The following is a 26,314-nucleotide window of genomic DNA, read 5'->3' as shown; positions in this document are numbered from 1 at the left end:
TTTATAAACATACTTTGAGTCAAAAATGAAAAATTTTCAACAACTTCACCACACAGCAGCACTCACATTCAAATTGTAATGATTTTAAATACAATTTCCCTTGGCATTTTTGAGACTCTTTCCTCTTCAATTGGAAATTTTTTTTTGTTGCACATAATTCTGTTTTATGACTAAATATTAGTAAGTAAAATAATTAGTGTAAGTAACAGAATATTCCCATCTTCAACAGTTTCAATCAGATGGCTTGAAAGTACATCTTGAAAGTAGTCTTATTTTTCAACTACTTAGATGAAAAATTACTATATACTGAATAATGATTAATGATGAAATACTTGGTACCACAAACGACACTGGTGCTTACCTCAGTTCTTGGACATTTTTGTGAAAAATAACACTAACTTATTTTGTATATTACTATTAAATAATCATAGTTATTGAGAAAGTAACTGCAGATGTTTGTGTCATAACCATCAAATAATGAAGAGCGAGAAATGTATGTACAAAGTAAAACAAAGCTGTTTTGTGAGGACAGGCAGAACCCCAGCTGTGTAAAAATGATGCTATTGAAATGTCATCAGTTGAGTTATACCAAAGTATAATATATAGATGATTTTCTTTTTTAATTTTCCATCTTGGTGACAATTTTTTTTAAAAAAAGCACTTTTGGAGAATAAATAGCCCAATGACCTATTAGAAGAATTACGTAACAAAGTATTTTGCAAGTTCTCTTGTGTTTCTAGCAATTTTGCTGGTTTCTATCCCACCAGCACTGATGAGTTAAGAAGACCCAAGAAGACTTAAGAAGTTAAGTGTATTTTTTTCAGCCTTTTTTTTCTCACTGCTTTACTCCATGAATTGTCTACTTCTTTTAGTTACCTGAAGAAGCCATATTCTTTCCAAAATTGAACCCTTTGCACATTCACTTCTCTCTGCCTGGTGTGCCTTTCACCTGCCAGATTTCAATTTATCTTTTAAGACTCAGTTCAGTTGTCACCACATTTATGAAGTCTTCCCCAGCTTCCCTAGGTTTAAGTTGAGTTACTTGCTCCTTTAAGTACCCACAATGCTTTGTTCTCCCTCTAGTACAGCATTTGATTGGGCTGTAATTTACTTTTCCAGCAAGTCTGCTACCCTCACCAGCCAGTGAAATTCTCACGGGCAAGATTCATGTTTCTTAACATTCTTAACATCAACAGAGTGGAGGTTTAAAATATGTACCTAAGTGAGGTAGGAATGCATACTAACCGTATGACACTTCCACAGTGCAGGAGCTGGAAGTCTGGTCTTATCTTACTCAGCATCCCCAGGGAAGAGAATGAGGGAAGGATATTCACAAGACTAGAAGGACATTTTCAAATTATCCTTTGCCGGGTTACCTTCGCATCTTTTATCAACAACACCTACAACTATCAGAACACCTTTCCAAATTCTTAATGTATGGCAATCTTTTTAAGATTTTTTTGATTCTTTAATTTGTTACATTCTTGTTTCTGTTTTCTGGCCCCAGGGCATATGGGATCTTCACTCCTTGACCAGGAATCGAACCTGTACCCCCTGCACTGGAAGGCAAAGTCTTAGCCTCTGGACTGCCAAGGAAGTCCCTGTATTGCAATCTTAGCTGAATCTATAACAACACACTATTAGAATAAAATGTGCTGAAAAAACTATTTTTACGAACCCTTGATAAAGTTGTTCAACTCTGCTCAGAATGTAAGCAATTTTACTTTAAGGTTCAGGATGGATTTTATGTGATAATTTCCTGATTTTATTTTAACTAGGTACAGTTAGAAGGCAATTTGCAAGCATACAAAGAGCTTGTAGTGTAAACTCAATTTGACTTTTGACTAGTTCTGCCCTTAGGTAGAGTGTGTCTACCGTACAATACAGCACTATTTCCTTTTTCTGGAAGACGCAGCGTGCACTGCTCCCACCCCCAACCCCCTGCCCCCGCCCCTGCCCCGCCCCCAAGGAACCCGGGAGCAGCCTAAGCCAGCAAGGGCAGAAGCACAACAGAACACTGCAGGTCAGGATGTTTTGAGTTGAGTGAGGGGATGGGATTTATGGGAAAACTGAGTGGAAATGTGTTTATGTTTTTTAATCTGAATGCTTAAAAAGGATACATTAACAATCTCAAAATCAACATCAGATGTTGTGTGATGACTTCAACATAACAAATAACCTCTTAAAACAAAATATTTTGAAATCCAGTTCCTCCTTTGCTCACCTGCTGTTGCTCTGGTTCAAGGGGCCAGGGCTTCCACTGTGACATTTCCAAACAACCAAAAGCAACCTGGAGAAAAATGCTTTGGTCCTACTAGTGTCCCTGGTGGTAATGAAACAGCAAACTCCTGACATTAACTGGCAAGTTGAGCAGAATGTATGTTTTAGTATCAGAATTATTTCAACTTCCCCTCACTAGGAAATAACTGATTTGGAATATCAGTTCACTGATTTAAAATAAAAACAAGCCCATGCTATTTTTTAAATAAAGGACAATAAAACAGTCTTCCCAGTGAAAAAGTTACACTTTACTAGTCTCATGCTTCTGTATACCACAGGTATTCTAACTATAATTACTGACTAAAGGAGAGTGTCATCACCAGTTTCTTCTCTTAGAAAAATGAAAGACTAGAAGTCTTTTTCCTTTTCTTTTTCAAGCACTGTCTGTCCTTACCTTCCTTTCCCTTCCATCTTTTACTTTTTACTTGTAAAACAAACCATTAAATCTGAAATCTGGATCTTCACTTATTACATCTGATACAGAATTCCTAACATGGATTCCAAGTCTAACACACAAGCCAGTCATTCAGCTTTAAGTAAGGACATCTAAATTATCTAAGTTACCAGAATTTAGTAACTCAGATGAGGAGGCAAAAGCAGGAAGGTACAGGTTCTTTGGGGGACCCTGAAATTGCAAATAGGGGCCCAAAAATGACATTTCTGAACCTGGGCCAGAAGCTATAAGCAGCAGAATAATGTGTGCCAGATCTAACGACGCAATCAGCCAGCACTGACAAAATACCACTGCCGTTCCGCATCCTAAGGAAAGTGAACAAAAACTGAGGGTTTAGACAAAAGGTGTCATATATTAAGTCCTGTTTCCAAACTGCAAACTGTTAAGGGCTTAGTCTAATGACTATACTTGATTTCACCTAGGCCCTCATTTAGGGTCAAGAATAGTTTAATTCAATTAAAATAAACTTTCAATACACACATGTAGGTAACAGACCATCCAACCATCCACCAATCCTGCTTTCCTTCCTTCCTTCCTCCCTTCCTTTCTTCTTTCCTTTCTCTCGTCCATTTATCCATCCATCCACCCATCCTTCCACCCATCCATTCAAATACTTATTGAGGACTAACCATGGTACAAACACTGTGTTCTTGTATCAGTGGGGACACAAGAGCAATACATGATCCCTGCCCTTGAGAATTCTGTAGCTCAATGACTATTGTGCCATGCCTAGCAATTCACTGGTCCGTTTTATTTATAGCTAATTTAAAATCTCTAGTCTACTTAAGACCCAGGAGCTCCCCTCTTATTAGATGACCCTAGTCCATTTTTACTGAGTTCAATATGTAGCATCAGCTTCCCTACTCTGTACTGCCAAATATTTCCATGTAGATAACCATCTTCTTTCCTCTTCTGTTTTAGAGAGGAAAATCCCTCTAAGATTAATCTTTTCCCACGGTGCTACCGATTTTATATCTTCTTGTGTTCTTAAGAATATTTCTCCATCAAGTTTTCTTTTGCTTTTTTCCATCTTAAATCTTACATCTTTCTACATTCTTTCCCATTGTGTAGAAGTACAGAAAGAGGTCTAGCCCTATATGGAGTTATTTCTTCCTTTTCTACTCTTCCCCAAAATTACCATGAGAAGAACCCTGTACTTGCCACCACCACTCTTAACTCCCCGTAAACTGGTTTCTCAACCACCAACTTACTACAGCTTTTCTAAATTAATAATGGTTCCTTAATCCTTCACTCCAACAGCCTCATCTGCCTTGTTGTTCTTCAAAGACCTCTTTGAATCTAACAACTGACACTCTTTATTATCATACTTCAAAACCCTCTCCTTGATTTCCACAAAACTACACTGTGTTGCTTGTATTTCTGTCTACCTGGTATCTTCAATTTTGTCTCTGTTGGTTCCCGATTTTCCATTCTTACTTGCTAAATGGGGTCCTACGCCACAGCAGCTGTTTTTACCTTTGTTCTTCTATGACAGATAAAGCTCACTGAAGGAAGAGACTCCCTTCTTCGCCTTCTCTTGCTCCCCACTTGGGTCAAAGAATGACTTATTGAATTGATCAGTTTCAAGGACCACGCATGGGTCCTGTTTGTTACCAGGTGAATCCTGCCCTTTCTGCCATCCCTATGACCCTGCCTGGAGCCAGGCTCCCTAAGACTCCCCTCTTCCCCAATTAAGAGGTCAAGTTGATCTCTTGCACCCTCTATCTCAGGCTGCTGGTAATTCACATCCCAACATTTGGGTCTGGGTTTAGGTAAAGAGTCTCTGGCCTAATCAAGTTTATCAGAGCTACACATTTAGGGTATCAGGCCCATGCTAAGTTGATGATAAAACAGTGTTTTAATTCTCATAGGCCACCGTACCCAGCAAAGCTCAGAGGGGATGCTTTAAAACTAAGAAGGGGTCCAGACAGATAATGGCACTAAATAAAATTTTCTTTAAAGGACAAAAGTAAATAAATATCTTTTAAAAACAGACTCCCTGGTGGTCCAGTGGTTAAGAATCCCCTTGCAATGCAGGGGACTTGGGTTTGATCCCTACTCAGGGAACTAAGATCCCACATGCAGTGGAAGATCCTGAGTGCTGCAGCTGGGACCCAACACTGCCAAATAAATAAGTATATTAAAAAAAAATCATCACAGGAGTCTGTGAGGGGCTGAGCTGAGATCAGGCTCAGTTCTAGACACTGGTAAAACAAAGGTGAAGGAAAAGATGTAATCCCTGCATTCCTGGAGCTTATCTTCCAGTGAGCTGAGCATGCATGCTAAGCTGCTTCAGCTGTGTCTGGCTCTTTGCAACCCTATGGACTACAGCCCGCCAGGCCCCTTTGTCCATGGAATCTTCCAGGCAAGAAGACTGGAGTGGGTTGCCATTTCGTCCTCCAGGGACCTTCCCAGCAAAGGGCCTGAACCTGTGACTCCTGCATTGCAGGCAGATTCTTTCCCACTGAGCCCCAGGACAAGCCCCCAGCTATAGCTATAGGGACTTCATGTAAGGGATGGGGCCACTCAGCTCCTCCAACTCACTGTGTTCTGCTGCAGCTTCAGAGCCAGCAGGGCAATAGTGTGATCTGAAGGACTGCCCTTGCTCAATCTTTCCTGCTTGTGCATCCCTGAAATTCTTTCAGCAGAATTCAAAATCTTTTTCATGTTCAATGAATAATAAAGGGTTCAAAATGCTAAATATTTGGTTGAAGTGAAAATAATGAAATCCATTCATATTAAAGTACATCAAATAATAACAACAGTAGCAAATATATATTGAGCACTGTGGTATGCCAGGCTCTTTCTTCACATTGCTGCTCAACTGTTGGAACAAACCTATAACAAAACAGTAGGTGCTACAACTAGTCCCATGTCACAGGTAAGGTGACTAAGGCACAGACAGGGTAAGTCCCTTGGGAAGGAGGTGGCTGGGCCAGGAAGTCTGGCTCTAATAATGACTTGACATCACCATCTTCCCTTTATTTTTAAGCCAGGGAGGGGATCTGAGAGCAGGTAGAAACTATAGAAAAAACAACGCGCCAACTACAGAAAGGGTTAGTCCAGCCTGCATGAGTGTGTGCGTGCTTAGTCATATCTGACTCTTGCGATCCTTTGGATTGTAGCCTGCCAGGCTCCTCTGTCCATTCTCCAGGCAAGAATACTGGAGTGGGTTGCCATATTCATTCTCTGGGGAATCTTCCCGACACAGGGATTGAACCCGAGTCTCCTGTGTCTCCTCCACTGTATGCGGATTCTTTACCCACCGAACCACCAGGGAAGCCCCCAGTCTATCCTGGTAATAACCAAACAGAAGCTGTGAGCATGTGCACAGAGCTTAGTGGGGATAATGCTGCTTTACTTGATGTATGGTTTGGAGATTTCACTTGTGTTTCTTCATGGAGGAGGAGTATTTGTTGTTTTCAATGCAGTATCTAAATGGAAAAGAACAGGAAGATTCTGAGAATAAAGTCCTAAACAATGAGAGTGTGGACGGTACCATTTTGGAGCAGAATAATAGCTCAGTAAAGAATCTGCCTGCACTGCAGGAGACCCAGATTTGATTCCTGGGTTGGGAAGATCCCCTGGAGAAGGAAAGGGCAACCCACTCCGATATTCTTGCCTGGTGGATCCCATGGACAGAGGAGCCTCACAGGCTACAGTCCATGGGGTCCCAAGTACAGACATGACTTAGCGACTAAACCACCACCACCATCTACTGGATAACCTGAACAAGGCACACAACCAGAGTACTACTGTCCATGACACCCCTTTCAGTAAGCTGGCCAGAACCCAGCCAGGATTTCTCCAGCTTCCGAGGTCAGCATGGGAGACTTGCGAGTTCCTTGGCAACCATGCTTGTCCACAAAGAAAAGTAATGTCCATGATTAGGGCTTGGCAACTCTTCCTGCTACCCCCTACCAGCATAAGAGACAGAACAGCAACCGCCCTATGATTATACCTATTGCAGAAGCTATAAATTAATCCCTAAATACAATCTGCAAAGACCCAAACTAAACTTGCTTTATCAGAGCTTAGAGTTAGATGGCCTCCAGCTACCTTAAAACACAGCCATATGCCCCTGATAATACAGGACCTATTATGCAAGGCTCCTCCCAATCCCAGAGGATACCAAATGACATGCCATTGCTTGCTGTTGCTTCCTATCCACATTTTTAAATAACAGAATAGAACGGAAAAAAAAAAAAAAAAAAAATCCAGCCACAATTGGCTCCAGTTGGTGTGAATAATGAGATGTGGTTGTCAGAATCCTGGAAAGCTGCCAGCTTGGTCATTAGCTGTCCAGATACTGGGCCCACTTATAAAGAGAGTAAGGAATACAACTTTAAATGAGGTCAGTTTTAAGGAGACTTTAAAAATATGGCATTTGGATGTGAGATGAAACAATCTTAGGAATTAAAATCCTTCTTGTATTAAGTGCTCTCCTTAAGAAAGGGTACAGGTTGTGATGAGATGAAGCTTCCTCAGTTTTGGGAGTCAAGCTTTGCCCAATTAAAATCTGGCCGCTTTTTTTGAAGTGTATGATGGAAGAATCCTAGCTTTGACAAGTTGGCAGTAATCCTTGTGATCTATTTTACTGGGATATATATTGTCACTGCAAAAATAAAACATACTACAAAACTGGAGAGCAGACCCTGCCTGTGATCATTAGACAGACTGGACCAAGTGCCTCAAGCCTTTGATGCCCCTGACATATTATTTTCTGGATGGTGTCCAGCAACCCAATGCAGAATAGCTTTTTCTCTACTGTATCCAGATGGCAAATGGAAGAGATCAAATTCAACAGTTTCAGAGCTAACCTTAATGGATGTGAAAGGCTGGCTTCTCTACCAGCTTTTCAGGGATCTACAATACAAAAAAGGCCTTTGAACAAAGAGACAAATAATTGACTTTATTTTCCCCCCTCTCTCTTCAAAACTAAACGATGGATGTAGTAATATGGTTCAAATCCATCTTCTGGTTGAAAAGGACAGCCAAATATCTGATCAGTTCTAATCACTGGCACTCTCATGACACTTTCTGTGAAGTTCAGATGGGTGTTGCTCTTAATATTCTGGATAGCTTTTTTTTTCACCTTTTAAGCAAATATTTTCAATCTTCCTCTGTTTCCTCCAAACTTTAATAATATATATATATATATATATATATATATTCTTAAATGTTTAGGCAGCAGCATTTTATAGTAAGATTCACACACCACTTACTAAAGGCTGAATTTCAGAATTGGTGAGCATGAGCCTTGCACATTTGTGTTATTGTATACGCACACACTAGAACTTCACTGAGTCCTTTTGAAGGCATATGGTATGACAGTCTACCTCCTTCTTCGGACAAAAGATTTCACTCATTGAAGTGCCAGGACTACTTCATTATTAAATAATTTCACATAAAAATCCTATGGTGTAGCTCATAAGACCAGCTTTGTAAGTAGTAAGTGGTACAGGAGACAACAATAAAGGGGGCTTTCAAAGAAAGGAATAAGTTTACCTTCCACGAGCCAACAAAACAGAAAGGTAAACTTCAAGTAGTTCTTAAGCTGGATTCATGGACTTGTAAAACTGTACACAAAATTTTGAGAGTTTATGTACATATTTTTCTAGGTAGAAGGTCCATATTTTAGGAAATAGTGACACGCCCCCCACCCCCCAAAGTATAACTCTGAGGACAAGACTTAATGGAAACAAGATGAGGTACATTAACATATCTAAGGAAAGAATATGCCTCCTGGAGGGGTGGAAGCTTAGAAAAAGCAGCTCCTTTGGGAAAACTCTGGCCATCTGTTTTAAAGCCACGTCCAAGGGAAATAGTGCTATGACACCAGTCAGGAATATGTTGTCCAAGAAGCATGTATGCTCCAAAGTGAGGGCGGCGTTTTGGGTTATCAGAGCTTAATTACAGTCACCAGTGAGGTAACCCAAAGACCACCCCCCACCACACACACACACCTTGTTCTGATTCCACACCCATCAAGCTACCTTATTTAATCACCTGGTTTCCCAATTAATTTTTCCTACAAGTAGAGAAATTAAATTTTCCTGCAAGTAATCCATAAAGAAAAGTAACTGGTACCCCTGATCATTCTGTCTTCATATAGGATATGTTGTGTGCACGTATGCATGTGCAAAAACTTGTGTGTGTGCCTGTGTGTGTGTACTGCGCAAATGCACAGATGCACGTGAACTGGATTCCTACCTACCTGGCTACTACTATCTTGGCTAGTTCTTCTCATCATTCCAATCTCTTAAAGTTGAAATGCTCACACAGCTTCAGTACTTAGACCTCTTCTCTTTCTAAAAACACTGCCTAAATGATCACACCCAATCTCATAGCTTTAAGCACAGTATATGCTGAAGACTTACAAATTAATGCCTGCATTTAGATGTCTCTCTTGAAGTTGGGTCTCATATATTCAACTGTCTACCTGACATCTCCATTCAAATGTTAACTAGTCATCTAAACTCCTGATCTAAACTATTCATCTAAACTCCTAATGTCTAAAACTCAACTCCTGATCTTCAACCCAATCCCCAAAGTCTTATTCCTCTTGCTGTCTTTACCATCTTAGCAAGTGGCAAATTCATTCCTATAGTTGCTCTAGCCAAAAACCTTGGAATCAATCTTGATTCCTTCTTCCCCTTGCACTGATCAGATAATCAGTAAAAAACAAACAAACAAAAAAACCTTGTTGACTGTACATTCTTTAAAATAAATATCAAGAATCTGACCACTTCTCATCTTTGATGAAATCTTCTTACTGAGCTCTGGTGGCTCAGATGGTAAAGAAGCCACCTGCAATGCAGGAGACCCAGGTTTGATCTCTGGGTCAGGAAGATCACTAGAGAAGGGAATGGCTATCCACTCCAGTATTTTTGCCTGGGAAATCCCATGGACAGAGGAGCCTGGTGGGTTACAATCCATGGGGTTGCAAAGAGTTGGACACGACTAAGTGACTAAACACACAAGCACATTTCTATTACATCCTTGTCCAAGCCACTGTCATCCCTTATGCAGATCTTGTACTGGCCTCTGATTGGTCTTACTTTCATCTTGCTCTTCTATTTTTAACATAACAGCCAGGGTAAGTTTAAAAACCTGTGTCAGCCTTCCTTCCTCCAAACAAAGCCTTCCAATGGCTTTGCAACTCAATCCTAATAAAAGACAAAGTCTTTATAATTGCTTCTAAGATACAATTGTCTTCCCCACGTCCACCTTCCTGTTAGCCATCTGATTTCGTATCTCCATTATGTCCTGACAGCCATGCAGAAACTCCAATCCTGGGTCAAGGCTAAAAAGCTCATTCTTCACTTACATATTTTGGTAGCTGAGCACTTTTGGTGAGAAATCTTAAAACAATGTAGAATCTACCCATAAATTTAAGTTATAGTTTCTTAGGCCCTAGATTCTCAACACTGCTTAATGAACCATTTTTAAAAACGTACGTAGTATTAACGATGTGCCTGGTACTGCTCCAGACACATAAACATTAACTCACTTAATCCTCACAGTAATTCTGGGAGGTAGACATTTTTATTGTCTCCATTTTACAGATGAAGAAGTTGAAGTATAGAAAAGTTAAACAATTTGCCAAGTACGTATTGCTAGCTGGAAGGAGAGCTTACTATTTCCAAACTGGCAGTCTGCCTATGGAGTTCAAGCTTTTAACTCATCTTGCAGATGAGGAAAATGAGGAATAGATGTCAGTAACTTGCCCAAGGACTTCCAATTACCGAATAGAACTTGACTTTGAACCCAGGCAGTCTGACTTTCAGTGCTTATCCGCTAAACCACTATCTGATTCCATTATCTCAGGACTGAAGCTCCCTGAGTGAATTTATACCCCTCAGGTTTTAGGGTTCCTGAATTTCCCACCCCAAACTCATCTAGACCCACAGTCATCTCTACCCCCTTTCTCCCAGCCTCAGAGTTTATCTGTTTCTCCTGATGTTCAATCATTTGCTCTGGAGTGCATTTCTTTCCATCTCTTTCCTGTATCTGCAATCTCTCCATCTTTACTGGCTCCTGCAATCATGCTCAAGTCTCCACCATCCCCAAAGACCTTACCTCCAAACAATCTTCTTGGTCAGATCATTCTTTAAAGCTCTGTTCTCCCTCTCTGGCACGTCATTCTCATTTAGGCTCCTCACAAGAGCAGTCCCAACTTCCTCACCTCTCATCTCATTAATTTGCACCAATGACTTCTAAAGCTGTTGTTGTTGCTAATATCATTAGTGATACACCAGTTATAAACCCTGAGAGGTAATTTTTAGTTTGTATCATATACTATAGCACTATTTTGCTCTTCATTTTTCCTTTGAAATTCTCTACACTCTTGGAATCCTTTGACCCACAATTTAGTGATTCTTCTCTCATCTCTCTGTTGGATTTTTCAACTCTGGTCTCTCTCTCTCAGTTTAACACTATGAAGGGTTAAAAACTGCTAATTTTTGAAAATTATTTTTCCTACTTTATGTGCTTTTCTTGATGATCTCTCTAAACACATAATTTAAAGTGCTACTCAGCTGACAGCTATCTTGTCAGGGATCTTGGCTTTGTTATTTTTTTTTTTTTTTGGAAGAGTCCCTTCTTTCTCTCCCCCTTCCTTCTTACATGTGGTCCACATGGAAGCTGGATGACCCTCTCTCCACAGTCAGTGTGAAGGCAGGCATTTGACTTTCAGGAAGACAGGAGTCACGGAACACTGACCAAAAGTCTGCTATTTAAACAGAAAAATAAGATGAGGGGAAAGCTGTGTCTCTGTTTGAGTCATAGATATGTTAATATATTCCCAATCAAAATTAAGGACACATGGTCTGCTAAAGAATTTCTGTTCTATTTTAGAATGTGAAAAACAATGTGGGAGATGTCATGTGGATGCTGAAACATTGGAATTTCCAAGACATTTTAAAGATTGATGGGTACAACTCATCCTGGGTTTAACAAGATGTTTGGCCATTGTAGTCACGAACTTATCAGGAAGATGCTGCAACTAAACCCCATCTAACAGACAAGACATCCTATCATAAAACAGTTCTGTGATTATGCTAGGTTGATTTGGGGTTTTATTAAACATGTAAATGATAAATTGGTAAGGAAGTATAACAATAAACTTTCCTTAACAACTACTAAAATGTCAATAGGCCATTTTAAAAGAAGAAAATGTAAGTTCTTTGTAATGTAGATATAAATTCTTCTTGAATCATACTACTGTACTCGTGTGTGTGTGTGTGTGTGTGTGTGTGTGTGTGCGTGCTCAGTCACTCAGTTGTGTCTGACTCTTTGTGACCCCATGGTCTATAGTCCACCAGTTTCCTCTGTCCATGGGATTCCCCAGGCAAGAATACTAGAGTGGATTACCATTCACTTCTCCAGGGGATCTTCCCAACCCAGGGATCAAACCCAAGTTTCCTGCATTGGCAGGCAGATTCTTTACCACTGAGCCACCTGGGAAGCCCCACTGTACTCTATCATGGTCCAAAGGAAAATGGAGTAGCACTGGATGGGAAGCTTGTTACTGTTGTTTAGTCACTTAAGTCATGCCTGCTTTTTGCAACCCCATGGACTGTAACCTGCACTCCTCTATCCATGGGATTTCCCAGCAGGATTCCTGGTGTGGGCTGCCATTTCCTCCTCCAGGTGGGACACTTACAAATGGCCTTATTGTCTACACAGTGTAACAGTACAATGAGACTTAGGGCTGTTTTCTATATCTCTGCAGAGCATACCAAGATCTGTAGAGCAAAGGTCCTAAGGCATGCCTTCACAGGTTGCTTTAAAGGAACTTACAATGAACGATTAAGAAAAATTGTATTGTATCAATGCTGACATAATAAATGAACATTATACTTCCTTCAGGAGTTGAAAGCATACTTTTAATACTACAAAGCGTGATGTCATTTGTTGTATAGATAATATGCATGTTTATTGAACTAGACAGTCTCTTGAGGCAAAACTACACTCAAAACCTTCTCATCTTTTTTTTTTTTTAAACCTTCTCATCTTAATTCTCAGTTTGTCTATGCTTTTCTATATACAAAGGTAACAAACTTTAGTATAATTTACAGAGGTAGCAAACCCCAGTATAATTAGATACAGTTATGAAAAACGGAAGCTGCACCTGTGAAACAATGTATATATCATAAACTGTTTCCTGGTGGAGTGTTCACAAAAAAGTCTGAATAAAAAACAACCCCTTCTCCAAATCAAGCTTTCCATCTGTCTTAAAGCAAATGTCCATAAGAAGAGAGAGTATATAAGGAAGGATTTGTTAATTTCTATAAGAAAGGTACAAAGTCCTATAAAATTTCAAAATGGGAGCAATCATTTCCAGCTAAAGGACAGTTTTCCATACATGAGTTATGTTTTTGTTGTTTGCTTGTCTTTTATTTTAAAGAATCACCACTCTTTAAAGATTGATGGTACATACAAATTTAAATGGGAAGAAAGGTTTTTACAAGGAGAGATAGTAACATTAACAAAGAAGTCAAAGGAAATAGCTCTGAGCAAACTTGGAAATTCTATTAACTCCAGGGCAGAGGATCCATGTAGGTAGGACAGCAATGACCTAGAGAAGTGTTTTGGATCTGGACTGTGAAAGGAAGGTCGGAATGAGGGGTTATAAGGAGTCTAAACTTTATGAGAAGCCCTCAAAGATTTCTGAACAAGGGAACAACATCATTAGCACACTGCTTTGGGGAGGTTAATCTAGTCAGATTGACCCTTATGGCAGAAAGTGAAGAGGAACTAAAAAGACTCTTGATGAAGGTGAAAGAGGAGAGTGAAAAAGTTGGCTTAAAGCTCAACATTCAGAAAACTAAGATCATGGCATCTGGTCCCATCACTTAATGGGAAATAGATGGGGAAACAGTGGAAACAGTGTCAGACTTTATTTTCTGGGGCTCCAAAATCACTGCATATGGTGATTGCAGCCATGAAATTAAAAGACGCTTACTCCTTGGAAGGAAAGTTATGTCCAACCTAGATAGCACATTCAAAAGCAGAGACATTACTTTGCCAACAAAGGTCTGTCTAGTCAAGGCTATGGTTTTTCCAGTGGTCATGTATGGATGTGAGAGTTGGACTGTGAAGAAGGCTGAGCGCCGAAGAATTGATGCTTTTGAACTGTGGTGTTTGAGAAGACTCTTGAGAGTCCCTTGGACTGCAAGCAGATCCAACTAGTCCATTCTAAAGGAGATCAGCCCTGGATGTTCTTTGGAAGGAATGATGCTAAAGCTGAAACTCCAATACTTTGGCCACCTCATGCGAAGAGTTGACTCATTGGAAAAGACTCTGATGCTGGGAGGGATTGGGGGCAGGAGGAGAAGGGGATGACAGAGGATGAGATGGCTGGATGGCATCACCGACTCGATGGACGTGAGTCTGGGTGAACTCCGCGAGTTGGTGATGGACAGGGAGGCCTGGCGTGCCGCGATTCATGGGGTCGCAAAGAGTTGGACACGACTGAGCGACTGAACTGAACTGAACTGAAGGGGAAGGATAGTGTGGAAATGAGAAGGATCACAAGGTTCTTAAGATTGGTAAGAGGTAAAGGAGAGCAAAGTAGGTGAGAAGAATTATATATTATTGAAGACATAACCATCATAAAGCACAGAGGACCCACCAGGTGTTGTGCATTGGCCAAGGGACTTTACACATATGATAGAATTTTGAATCCACATAAAAGTTTTACCATGTGAGTATTACTATTAATACTTTGCAGATGAGGAAACTGAGGTATAGTGAGGTTGCATAACTTGCCTGACATCACACAGTTAGCATGTAATCTGACGGATCCTGAAAGTCGTGTCCCTTCTGCTTTACCACACTTCCTCTTCGTGAGAGGTCAGTCAAGTTTAAGATGACAAGTGTAATGTTTGTATGGCTGTTGAGTCTCTAGACACTGGCTTCTCTGGGTTACTGAGTTTCACAGCTTGGCAGCATGGGGGTGCCTGGAAACTTGCCAGCCATGGGAGAAGCCAATATTGCCTGCACAGAAGGAATTTCCTTCCCAACCAAGATGGCCAGGTAACCAGTATCCACGGAGGGCCAACCTGGCTCTCTCCCCAGAATTGGCAAGGGCTCCACATCATCTGGCCCTTAATATCTCCCTTGGGACTCCACCTTCACGCTGCACACTTACCCCCAACCCAAGAGGCTCTTTTTCTCTTCCAGTAAATTTATGAACTGGCTGCTCAGACCATTCTACCCCTGGGAGGACAGGAATCCAAATCAGGGATTTAAGTAAACAGCTCCATTTCCCTTCACAATTACATTCTCCTGCTCCCCAAAAGGGGCTCAAACTATTAGAGTAAAGAGTGAGGCTGAATGAATATAAAATAGAATGGTCCATGCAAAGTCTCTGTTTGTGGGAGTTATAAGGAAAGGTTCATGAGAAGCCCTTTGTCTGGTGTGTAAAATAAATTCTATTCAATGTTGCTAATTGTGAAGCCTCAACAGCATCCCAACTAATATACTAATTAGTAATAACACTTCAACTTATAATAGACTCTAAGAACTTTTTGGAATGAGAATCTTTTAGAATCAAATTCTTACTCATTCCTTGTAGAAATGCCCCACAACACTAATTACTTTAATCTTTCCCATCTTCTCACTTTGCACCTCTGTTATTTTTGAAGAAAGTATTCTAGCCATAAATCCCAACTAGACCCTAGATAGTGGTCCCCTGGCCATCCATAAGCTTCAGCACTCACCACCTCCCCTCTGCCTGCAGGGCTGTGCACAGGTTGACCTTGCAGCTATAGACTGTGTATAAACACAACTTCCTACATGCACCTAGGGACTTATGTGTTAAAAGCCCTTATTTTACACAGGGTAATCCTAGTGGCAGTAGCCAAAGAGAGACACGGAGATAAATTTATAAGACAGCTTTGCTCCTTTCTCATAACTCATTGAGCCAAACAAGACTGTAAGTTCAGCAACAACAGAGGATGATTTATAATTTCTACTCTGCATGTTATCATGGCAAGATATATAAGTGACTTTCACAGAACAGATTTAAAAGTTTGCATGGCAGTTATCAGCGTATTAACACGGGTAATTTGCTTCAGAATTTAACGTCGTTTAATACATTTAGTACACAGAATTTGGAATCAGTACTGCCTAGGGTTGCCATCTTGGGTCTGATACTTGCTATGTGACCTTGGGTGAGCTACTTAACCTCTCAGTAGCTTCATCTGTAAAATGGGGCTAATATTAACAATGACCTCATTGCATTGTTAGGATTAAACAAGCTAATGCGTGTCAAGTGCTTCAAACAATGTATGGTACATGGTAAACACTCAATAAAAGTGTGCTGGTATCATTTCCCTTCTCATCATATTCCATAATAACTGAAATGGTCACAGTCCCATCAGACCAGGGTCCCAAAATGAATTAAACATTGAATTAATTTTAGTACAAATAAGAAAATAATACCTCTTGAACTAAACCTTTAAAGGATACTGACATTTACTTATTTAATTCATCATAGTTACAGAACTGGTAAAAAATAAATAAAATTCTTCGAGGGCCAAGCACAATTCTGAACATTCTTTGCTCTAGAAACATGTATATCTAGAGTGAACAAAGTCTTTCCAAGAAGAAACAAAGGACAAGCATAGAAGAGCTGTGTGGCTTTTAATAGCCTACTGCTCAGGAGTTCCCTGTGCTTCAGCTCAAAGTCGGGCCCGGCTGGTTGAGAGCTCCAGAGAATGGCCAGGTCCCCTCTGTGTCCTCAGCCTGAGCCTCAGGTCAAAGGTGACTCCATCCTGTGTCTCAGTTTATCTTTTTTAGCAATGTCCTAATACTGAATATGTAAACAGTTCCAAGAAACCCCCGCTGCTGGGAAGTGAAAATTTCATCATTGAAACTGTCAATATCACCAGGCTTCTTTTCTGGGAATTGTTACATTCAACCTCAGGACAGCTTCATATTGTGCTGATTTGGTTCCAGTTATTTTTATCATCCTAAATTGAGCATGCACTGATGCTCAATTTATTATGCTCAATATATTAGTACATACTAATATATGTACTATTAGTTACTAAAGAACACATTTGTAAAGTCATACCCTCCTTTGGATATATATTACAAGGAAACACACTTGAAGCTTGCCTCCACAATTCCAAGATTTTGGATAACTGAAAGAACATGGATACTTTTGTTTTAAAAAGTTTTCCTACCTGCTGAAATACATGTAGAACTGACTGTTTAAAAAGGCCATGTGTTGTTCCATAGAAGCTAATTTTTTGTCTTATTTTTTACAGAAAGGCAAATAAATATACAGTGGATTCTTCTAACAATAAATGATGATAATAAAAAAATAGGAAGATACAATGAAAATTTAATCAATAAGTAAAAATTTTAGATAACTAAATAACAAAACATTGCATGTTGTCCTCAAGATTAAAGGAGAATATGGGAAGCATTCTGAAAACTACAAAGTGTTATATTAGAGCAGAATATTATTAATGAAAATAACAGATTCCATTTGAAAATTGTTATTTGTGATATGCTATGTTATATTATGTTTCTGAAAGCACTGATGAAAAATCTACAATCATTATCCCAAGAACCTTAAACAAGAAGCAGTGTAACCAAGGTCATTAGGGGCTCCATCCACAGTGGAGTTACCTGGGACTGAAGAATTTCACTAAAACACCAGGACAGGAATGCAAAGGAGAAACTGACATCTCTGTCTGTCCACTGGTTGGTGTCCCAGCCTAGAGGGCAGGGAATGTAAAAGTGGAAATTGAGAGAACCTCTGTGGGTTAGAAATCAGGGTGGTCAACTGTGCTTTTGAAGAGACAAAAGCAAAGTCGACAATGCAGTTCTTAGCCAACCAGAAGTAGGCTCAATGCGAGGAAGACTGTGCCAAAGAAAAAACAGAGCTGTAGATGAATTTTGGTAAATGATTACAAGACCATAAACAGTCAGATGATGGGGTGGGATGAACCTAGATATGACCCTGCTTTGCTCAGTAAGCAGGGTAGTTAAGAAAAAGTGTAAGCTTCTGACTGGGAATAAGAGGTAGGGTATGACTTCCCTGGTGGCTGAGACGGTAAAGCATCTGCCTATAATGCGGGAGACCTGGGTTTGATCCCTGGATTGGGAAGATCCCCTGGAGAAGGAAATGGCAACCCACTCCAGTACTCTTGCCTAGAAAATTCCGTGGACAGAGGAGCCTGGTAGGCTACAGTTCATGGGGTTGCAAAGAGTCGGACACTTCACTTTCACTGCTAAGAAATGATACAGACAGAAAACTGTTAATGCCTGAGCAGGGTTAAAGTCAGTCATGCTGGAGTCAGTGTATCACCTCTGTGCCTATAAATTATCTTTCTGTATCTAGTGCCTCACATGGGCAGAGCAGCTTCTATCGTAAGCCTGTACATTTATCCTGTGGAAATTCAGGAGGAAGGCTTAGGCCTCATGCTGATAGAAGAGAGATTCCTGAACCCCTGATAGGTGGTGGTAAAACAGGATCAAGAGCAGAGCTGAAGAAAGTACTCTTTGGGAGATGGCTAGAGGCCAGGTGAGTGGTGAACAACTTGCCTGCCAGTGCAGGAGACATAAGAGATCTGGGCTCGATTCCTGGGTGGGGAAGATCTCCTGGAGGAAGGCATGGCAACCCACTCCAGTATTCTTGCCTGGAGAATCCCATGGACAGAGGAGCCTGGCAGGCTACAATCCATAGGCTCACAAAGAGTCAGACACAGCTGAAGCAACGTAGCACGCATGCACAGAGGCTAGGCTGTGCATAAGCACCTGCATATTATGCAGAAGCAAACTGTGTTTGGATGAAAGAAGCTAGAAAAGAAAGAAGAAAGGAAAGAAAACTGACTGCTATTATCTCAAATACTCTAGCTTAAGATAAATGGAAAAAGGTTGCATTTTATTAATAAAATACATACATATAAACTCATTTATAGAGCAGCCCCTTAAAAATCCATCCATCATATGTGGTCCTAAGCCAACAAACCCACTTGGATATTTAAGGAAGATGAAGTATTTTTCAAACTTTATCTTAAGAAATCCAAGACACCATGGTACCGTCTTAGCAGTCCCTGGTTGTGTGTGGAGGGAAGGAGGGGCCAAGCAAGTGGGGCCATAGCTACTTTAGTATTTCTTAAGTCAGAAAAGTTCTTTTCATTTTTAATTGGAGCATAATTGCTTTACAATGTTTTGCTAGTTTTTGCCATATGACAACATGACTCAGTCATAAGTATACATATGTACCCTCCCTCTTGAATCTTCTTCCTACTCTCCTAGGTTGTCACAGAGCACTGGGTTGAGTTCCCTGTGTTATAAGAGCAACTTCCCACTGGCTATCTATTTCACACATGGTAATGTATATGTTCCAAAGCTACTATCTCAATTTGTCCAACCCTCTGTGTCCTCTGCTCTCTGTCTCTATTTCTGCCCTTTAGACAGGTTCATCATTACCATTTTCCCTAGATTCCGTATATATTCACTAAGACAGTATTTTTCTCTTTCTGATTCACGTCACTCTGTATAACAGGCTCTAGGTTCATCCACCTCACTGGAACTGACTCTAATTCATCCCTTTTTATGTCCGAGTAATATTCCATTGTACATATGTACCCCAATTTCTTTATCCATTCATTTGTCGATGGGTACCTAGATTGCTTCCATGTCCTAGCTGCTGCAAATAGTAAGTAGTGCTGCAATGAACACTGTGGTACATGTGTCTTTTTGAATTATGGCTTTCTCTGGGTATATGCCAAGTTGTGGGACTGCTGGGTCATATGGTAGTTTTATTCCTATATTTTTTAAAGAAATCTCCATACTATTCTCCACTGTGGTTTTATCAGTTTACATTTCCACCAACTGTGCAAGACGGTTCCCTTTTCTCCACATCCTCTTCAGCATTTATTGCTTGTACATTTTTTGATGATGTCTGTTCTGACTGGTAGGAGGTGATACCTCATTGTAGTTTTGATTTGCATTTCTCTAATAATGAGCAATGTTGAGCATTGTTTGTGTTTATTGGCCATCTGAATGTCTTCTTTGGAGAAATGTCTGTTTAGGTCTTCTCCCATTTTTGATTGCGTTGTTTTTCTGATATTGAGCTGCATGAGCTGCTTGTAGTAATATATTTTGGAGATTAGTCCTTTGTCAATTGCTTCATTTGCAATTATTTTCACCCATTCTGAGAAAAATGCTCTACTTTTATCTGCTTTATCTAAGAGGGATTCATATAGGATTTTATTTGATAAGAGATCACTGGTCAAGTGGGAAGAGCTCAGGAAAGGCTGAGTGGGAATCCTGGCACTGCCATTTACCAACTCTCTGATGGGAATATTTCCTAACCTCTTTAAACCTTAGTTTCCAGTTTTACAAAATGGATAGAATAATATTTACAGGATTTTTGTGAGAAGTAAATAAGATAAAGCTGTATAGTACATAGCAAGAAGGCTTAGCACATAACAAGCCTTAGCTAAATGTTAGTTCCCTCTCTGAAAGTTAGGATATGCATACATACATGCTTAAATATACAAATAGATATATTATATGTGTGTGTGTATAGATATATATAGAAAGAGACTTCCCAGTTGGCATTAGTGGTAAAGAACCTGCCTGCCAATGCAGGAGATGTAAGAGATGCAGGTTTGATCCCTGGGTTGAGAAGATCCCCTGGAGGAGGGCATGGCAACCAATTCCAGTACTCTTGCCTGGAGAATCCAATGGACAGAGGAGCCTGACAGGCTACAATCCATAGGGTTGCAAAGAGTTGGACACCACTGAAGCAACTTAGCATGCACGTGCTCTCTCACACACACACACATTTGCATAAGCCTCCACAGACAGTTCTGTAACCTGTAGACATGCAATAGGTATACTGAGAAAGATGCTGGCAGTCAGCAGCCTCACCTTTTTCAGCATTTCCTGACTGTGGCTGCTAGCATAAATGCTCAGCACTGATTCATACTTTCTCTCTGTATTTTCAGCAGTTACCCTCAGTTTTCATCAGCTACACAAAGAGATTTTAAAAGATTTTTAAATACTATTGTTTTGAATAAGCTAAGTCAGTTCACGAGGAAAATTAACCTAGATAGCATTTTAAACAAATGGACTCGGAACTTCCCTGGTGGTCCAGTGGTTAAGAATCTGCCTGTCAATGCAGGGGATACAGGTTTGACCCTTGGTCCAGGAGGATTCCACATGGTGCAGGGTAACTAAACCCATGCATCCAGAGCCCCATCCTCTGCATCAAGAGAAGCCACGGGCAGCACAGAGAAGAGGAGCCTCTGCTCACCGCAGCTAGAGAAAAGCCCACGTGTAATTAATGAAGACCCACCACAGCCAAAAAAAAAAAAACCAAATGGACTCATAGACTGAGCTTAAAAGGAACTTTAGAGTGCATCCACGCAACATCCTTATTTAAGAAAAGCACAGAGAGGAGGTAGCCAAATCAAACTGGCACAGTGAGCAGCTAGCACAATTTCCAGAGGGTCATAGCAGTCCTGACAGCTTTCCAGGCTGATTAGTTCATGCTGCCGGTTGGACAGACAATGGACAAGGCAGAGAAAAGCTAAAGGGAAGAGTCACTGGGAACACTATCCCAATTTAATGCCATTAAGATCACAGAAATCTCTAACAACAAATACTAATTGCAAAATATGAAATGAAATGCTAACAGTCAATTTTACCATCCTAATTCCATAATTAATTAGCTTTGTGACATTAGGCAAGTTACTTAACTAAAGTCTACTTCTGGATGCTTAAAATAAGGTGTTAATACCTATCTTAAAGCCTTGTTAGGAAGTATTCTAGAGGATTCTTGTCTAACCTCAGTCTAATGAGAAAAATATCAGACAAACTCAAACTGAGAGACATTCTACAAAATAATCAACCAATTCTCTTCAAAAAGGCCAAGGTCATGAAAGACTGAGGAAGTGCCATTGACTGGGGGAGGCATGACAACTAAATGCAGTATGGGATCCCGGATTTGATCCTAAGCCAGGAGACTAGTGGAAAAATCGGTGAAATTTGAAATTGTCCCATGTTAATTTCTTGGCTTTGGTAAGTATATTATGCAAGATGAAGCTGCTTGGTGAAGCATATACAGGAATGCTCTGTACTCATTTTGCGACTCTTTATCCCAAATGATTTTTTTTAATGCTTTTTAAAAAAGAGCGATTTTAAAAAAAGACTTGTTGTAAGAACTAAACACAAGATCTAAAATCTAATACATTGCCTATTTTTTGGCAGGCATGATTCCTTCATTGAATAACCATAGGTCACATTTAGTGACCATAAACAGTAGAAACAGTATGTTAATACTGGGCCAAATCCAGGATGGGACAGCTAATAAGAAGTGTGTTGTTCAACAGTGATAAAATGTGGACATTTTATACTTCACCTGAATGATCACAAATATTCTTGCAAAAGTCTACTAACCATCAATATTTCACTCTTTGCACAATACAATCATAAGTTAGTGCTTAAGTAAGTGTGGATTCTTGGTTTGGTCAAAGATGACAGGCTTAAATTTACCTAATGCCATCAGTGTTTAAACATAAAATGTCAGATCTTCATTCCTCTGACTCTGTGACTACTCTCATCTTGTCAGACTTCACTGGTTTCCTGTCAGGTAACACCTGGCAAAATAAACCGCTTTCATATAAATTGTAGACATTCATAATGAGTAAGGCTTGATACACTATTATTTCTGTTTTCTCTCTAGCTTTCATTTTAAACTTGATTCTACATTTAGCCTTGAAGGGCAAAAGCCTCCTCTTGAGATAACTGAAGGTCCCCAATGCCATGGTTATTAACCAAGATTTTGCTTTCATAGGAAATCATTAAAACAACCTATGAATCTCAATACTCTGGCAAAGTACTGCCATGGTTCATCCACTTTTGCTTCTCACCTCAGGAAGTGACTGTACAGCCAAAACTAATAAGAAGCAAATTGCTATTTCTTACTTGTTGATAGAATCATTCCTGTGATAAATACACATTTCTTTCCATTATATTATAGCCCTGCAAAATAATTTTTGTTTTCTACAAAGGTTATGAGATATCATAAAAGTGTCTAATGCATCTGGTTTAAGAATCCAATTCTTCCTTCACATATTTCTGCATCTGTTCACAAAATCTCTTTGACTTCAAAGGAAGCTTTTCAAGTGAAAAAGAAGATACATACGGGAAAAATGGCCATAAATTTTTCATTTTCTAAAGCCATTTTAATAACTTTTCTAAGGCCATTTTAAATAACAGCACTGTGGGACAAGTGCTGTCCCACAAACTCTCCCTCAGAGATCTACAACAGCACAGATGATATAATGGCTACGCATTCATCTGAAGATTTATGTTTTAAGGCTTTTTTCTGGGTCTGAGAGTGGTATCTCTTCAACTTAGAACATGTGAAAACTACAGAAAGCTTAAAGAAGAACACTTAAATCACTTTTAATCCATTACTTAGGAAGACCAAAGAGAAAGCAAAAAAAGTTAAGAACAGTTGTTTCCTTCTAGTCCTTTTTCCTGTACATAGATACTTACATAAATATTTATTTGCAAATATAATATTATGACACTGTGAATGTAATTTTGTACCTTTTCTCAATTGGTCTTTCAAAAGACTGCACTAGTCCTTCAAACCATCATTTTTAATGACTGAAAATTACAGGAGGCAGTGGAGGACTAAATTAGGAATTTGGAATTAGCAAATACAGACTACTATATATAAAACACATAAACAACACGGTCCTACTGTATAGCACAGGGAACTACATCCCATATGCAGCAATAAGCCATAATGGAAAAGAATCTGAAAAAGAATTTTAAAATTTACATGTAGAATTATGCTTTAAGAAGTGCTCTTTCGTATATTTAATTTGTATTCTACCAAAAGCTAAATTAAAGGTTTGAGAACACTATTTTGGAGAATCTACATCTTGAAACAATCTAAATTAACAGTTGATTAAGATAACTGTATTCAAAATGCCACTGAAGCAATAGTAGAGATTTCAAATTCTATTCTTTAGCGTTTATAATGATTTAATGCCCTAAACTTCCTGGGACAAGCATTAGCAGACTGTAGTTTGATTTCCTTTTCTCTTTGATTCTGTTTCTCATGACATTCACAACTCTTGAGTTTGTTATGAGAGGGAATTTGAGTCTAAGATTTAGTAACTTTGGATTCACAGGTTTTATTATGCTATTACCTAGAAATATAGTATATAACTATAGTAATCAACCAAATCTCCCCGCCCACTCAGCTTGTGGGATCTTAGTTCTCCCACCAGGGATTGAACCCACACCCTCAGCAGTGAAACCTCAGAGTCCTAACCACTGGACCGCCAAGAATTCCCAGAAATCAACCAATTCTGGTACTACAGAATCAAATCTCCAAACTTCAAAGAGAGGGATATTTGCTGTATTTATCTAAGTAGCAATCAATTCTTACTTAACTATGCCACCTGAAATTTAAAACAACATTTAAATAACTGTTTTGATAAATAACTTTCCAGTGTAATATCCTCTGTTCTTAGAAGAATCTGGTTAGGCCAGTATCTATGAAGAACACTTAAGCACAGAAAGTTAAGTAATTATGGGATGATTAGAAAACCAAGTTGAATTTATATCTGGGTTTTGATAATTAATATCACTGCTTTGCTTTGGCTTCATTATCGTGGAGCCACTCATTTTTCAAAGCGTGAAGTAACACTGTCATCAGTCTAACCCTTCTTCCACCCATTTTGCTGAAGAAAGGAAGTCCAGAGAGAGAAAATGATTTGTCATGTCACACTTCCTTGGTGGCTCAGATGGTAAAGAATCCGCCTGCAATGCGGGAGCCTTGGGTTCAGTTCCTAGGTTGTGAAGATACCCTGGAGGAGGGCATGGCAACCCACTCCAATATTCTTGCCTAGAGAATTCCATGGACAGAGGAGCCTGGTAACAGCAGTGCTACCAGACAGGACCACACCTTTGGAAAGCTTGCTTAAATTCCTTCATAGAACCTTCTAGATACAGGTCTGCTTCCTGACAATGGGGAGAAATAGAGTGGAAGGTACACTGACACTGTTCAAGTATCGCACTGCCAGAGAGAGGATGCCATGAGGGTGCACCTCCTTAAACATTCTAATTACTAATGAGGTGTCTTCTCCAATTTCTCCGCCAGGTCCCTTGGCTTACTGTTAGGGAAAGGAAAGTAAAAACAGCAACATCAGGACGAGGGCAGTGCCGGATGGACTCGCTCTCTGGTGTCTGACAACTTCACACAGGGAAGAGCTTCCCGGGTTGCCCGGCAACAGTGGAGCTACGGCGCCCAGAGACTAAGGTACTAAGGCCAAGTGGGCAAGCGGCGGCGCGCACCACCCACCAGGGGCGCGGTACGTCACGCGTATCCTTGCAACGTCCTCACGCTCCGAGTAGGAAGGCACTCTTAGGTGAATCAACCTTAGGAACGGAAGAGCTCGGTACTCTCCAGAGAAAACTGGGAGGGTGAAGCAAAAGGAGGGAGGAAAGGGGCGAGAAGGACCTAGCGAGATGGGAAACCGGCGGAAGAAGGGCGAGCATTGGTTACCTGGGGAACGGGAGCAGCGTCGGGTCCTTGATGAAGTGCCCGGATGAAGTTCCAGCACTCACGCGCTTTCCGCATTGAGCGCAGCGCCATCTTGAAAAGGGCGGAGCCGTCTTGTCTTGAGTGACATCTGGTCAGAGGAAATCCCAGATTCTCAGCGCGATTACTTGCTGCGCATGCGCCCTTGCTCTCGGGGCGGTCCTCTGAGCTGGTGTGTGGTAGGAGTCCGGCATTCGCAGAGCAGCTGTGGATTAGGATCCGGATGTGTCTTGACTTTAGTATATGCCATGGAGACCTAGTATTTGCGCAGGTTTCTTGAAGGACGGGATATTAGTAACAGTTTTAAACTGGAAGAAAGTCAAAAAGCCTTTCGGATCCTAACCGTCCTGAGGCAAGCATTTAAGAAGTTTCTCTTGCAGTGGGACCTCCCTAATCCTCTTAGAGGGCAGCAGGTGGTTTTTTGAGAGCTATGTGGCCTTGTTAATGCAGGTGATCTGCAAACGTTTGCTGAACCCGGCCGTCTGCTAGGTATTGAAAGTGCAAAGACACATCTTGCCTTCAAGTAGTGTATGGGGTAGCAGATAAATGATGCACTGTTTTAGGTGTTAAAGAAGTAAATGCCAACATTGGGAAAGTGGGATGGTAAAGACTGTGGTGCTTCAGCCTCCCCTAAAGAAGACTTCAGAAGGAAGGAGATACTTGATAGAAGAAAGGGTTTTGAGTTTTAGCTTAAATTATGAGAAGGGTTAACAGGGTACTCCTACCTCTGTTAATGTACCCAAAAATCTGTCAGTAAAAATATTGGGAAAGATTCGTTAGAATTCATTTATGTGTTTTATTGTATTTATTCATTAGGGAGAGGTAGGAGATAAATGCAGGACATAAAAAGATACCGATACACTTAATGGAACTGAAATTAACAAAGACAAAACTATTCAACTAAAACCCTTCAATAAAAATTTCGTAAGAGAGGTACAGAGTACTGGTGAAGTTCAAGCATAATTGATGTAATTCAG

General features: G+C 40.2%; 1 protein-coding gene across 1 annotated transcript in view; it reads right to left on the bottom strand.

Moving 5' to 3' along the window:
* The window catches only part of WARS2 (tryptophanyl tRNA synthetase 2, mitochondrial), a 99,823-nt gene extending 74,402 nt beyond the window's left edge, over window positions 1-25,421 (bottom strand). The window contains exon 1 of the mRNA XM_019956719.2: window positions 25,302-25,421. Within this exon, the coding sequence (XP_019812278.2) occupies window positions 25,302-25,391 (90 nt within the window). The 5' untranslated portion in view covers window positions 25,392-25,421. The remainder of the gene's footprint in view (window positions 1-25,301) is intronic.
* Between the last annotated feature and the right edge of the window lie 893 nt (window positions 25,422-26,314).

The sequence above is a fragment of the Bos indicus genome, chromosome 3 (assembly GCF_029378745.1).
Source record: "Bos indicus isolate NIAB-ARS_2022 breed Sahiwal x Tharparkar chromosome 3, NIAB-ARS_B.indTharparkar_mat_pri_1.0, whole genome shotgun sequence".
NCBI lineage: Eukaryota > Metazoa > Chordata > Mammalia > Artiodactyla > Bovidae > Bos > Bos indicus.
Note: the sequence above shows the minus strand (reverse complement) of the source record. Positions and strands in the feature narration are given on the sequence as shown.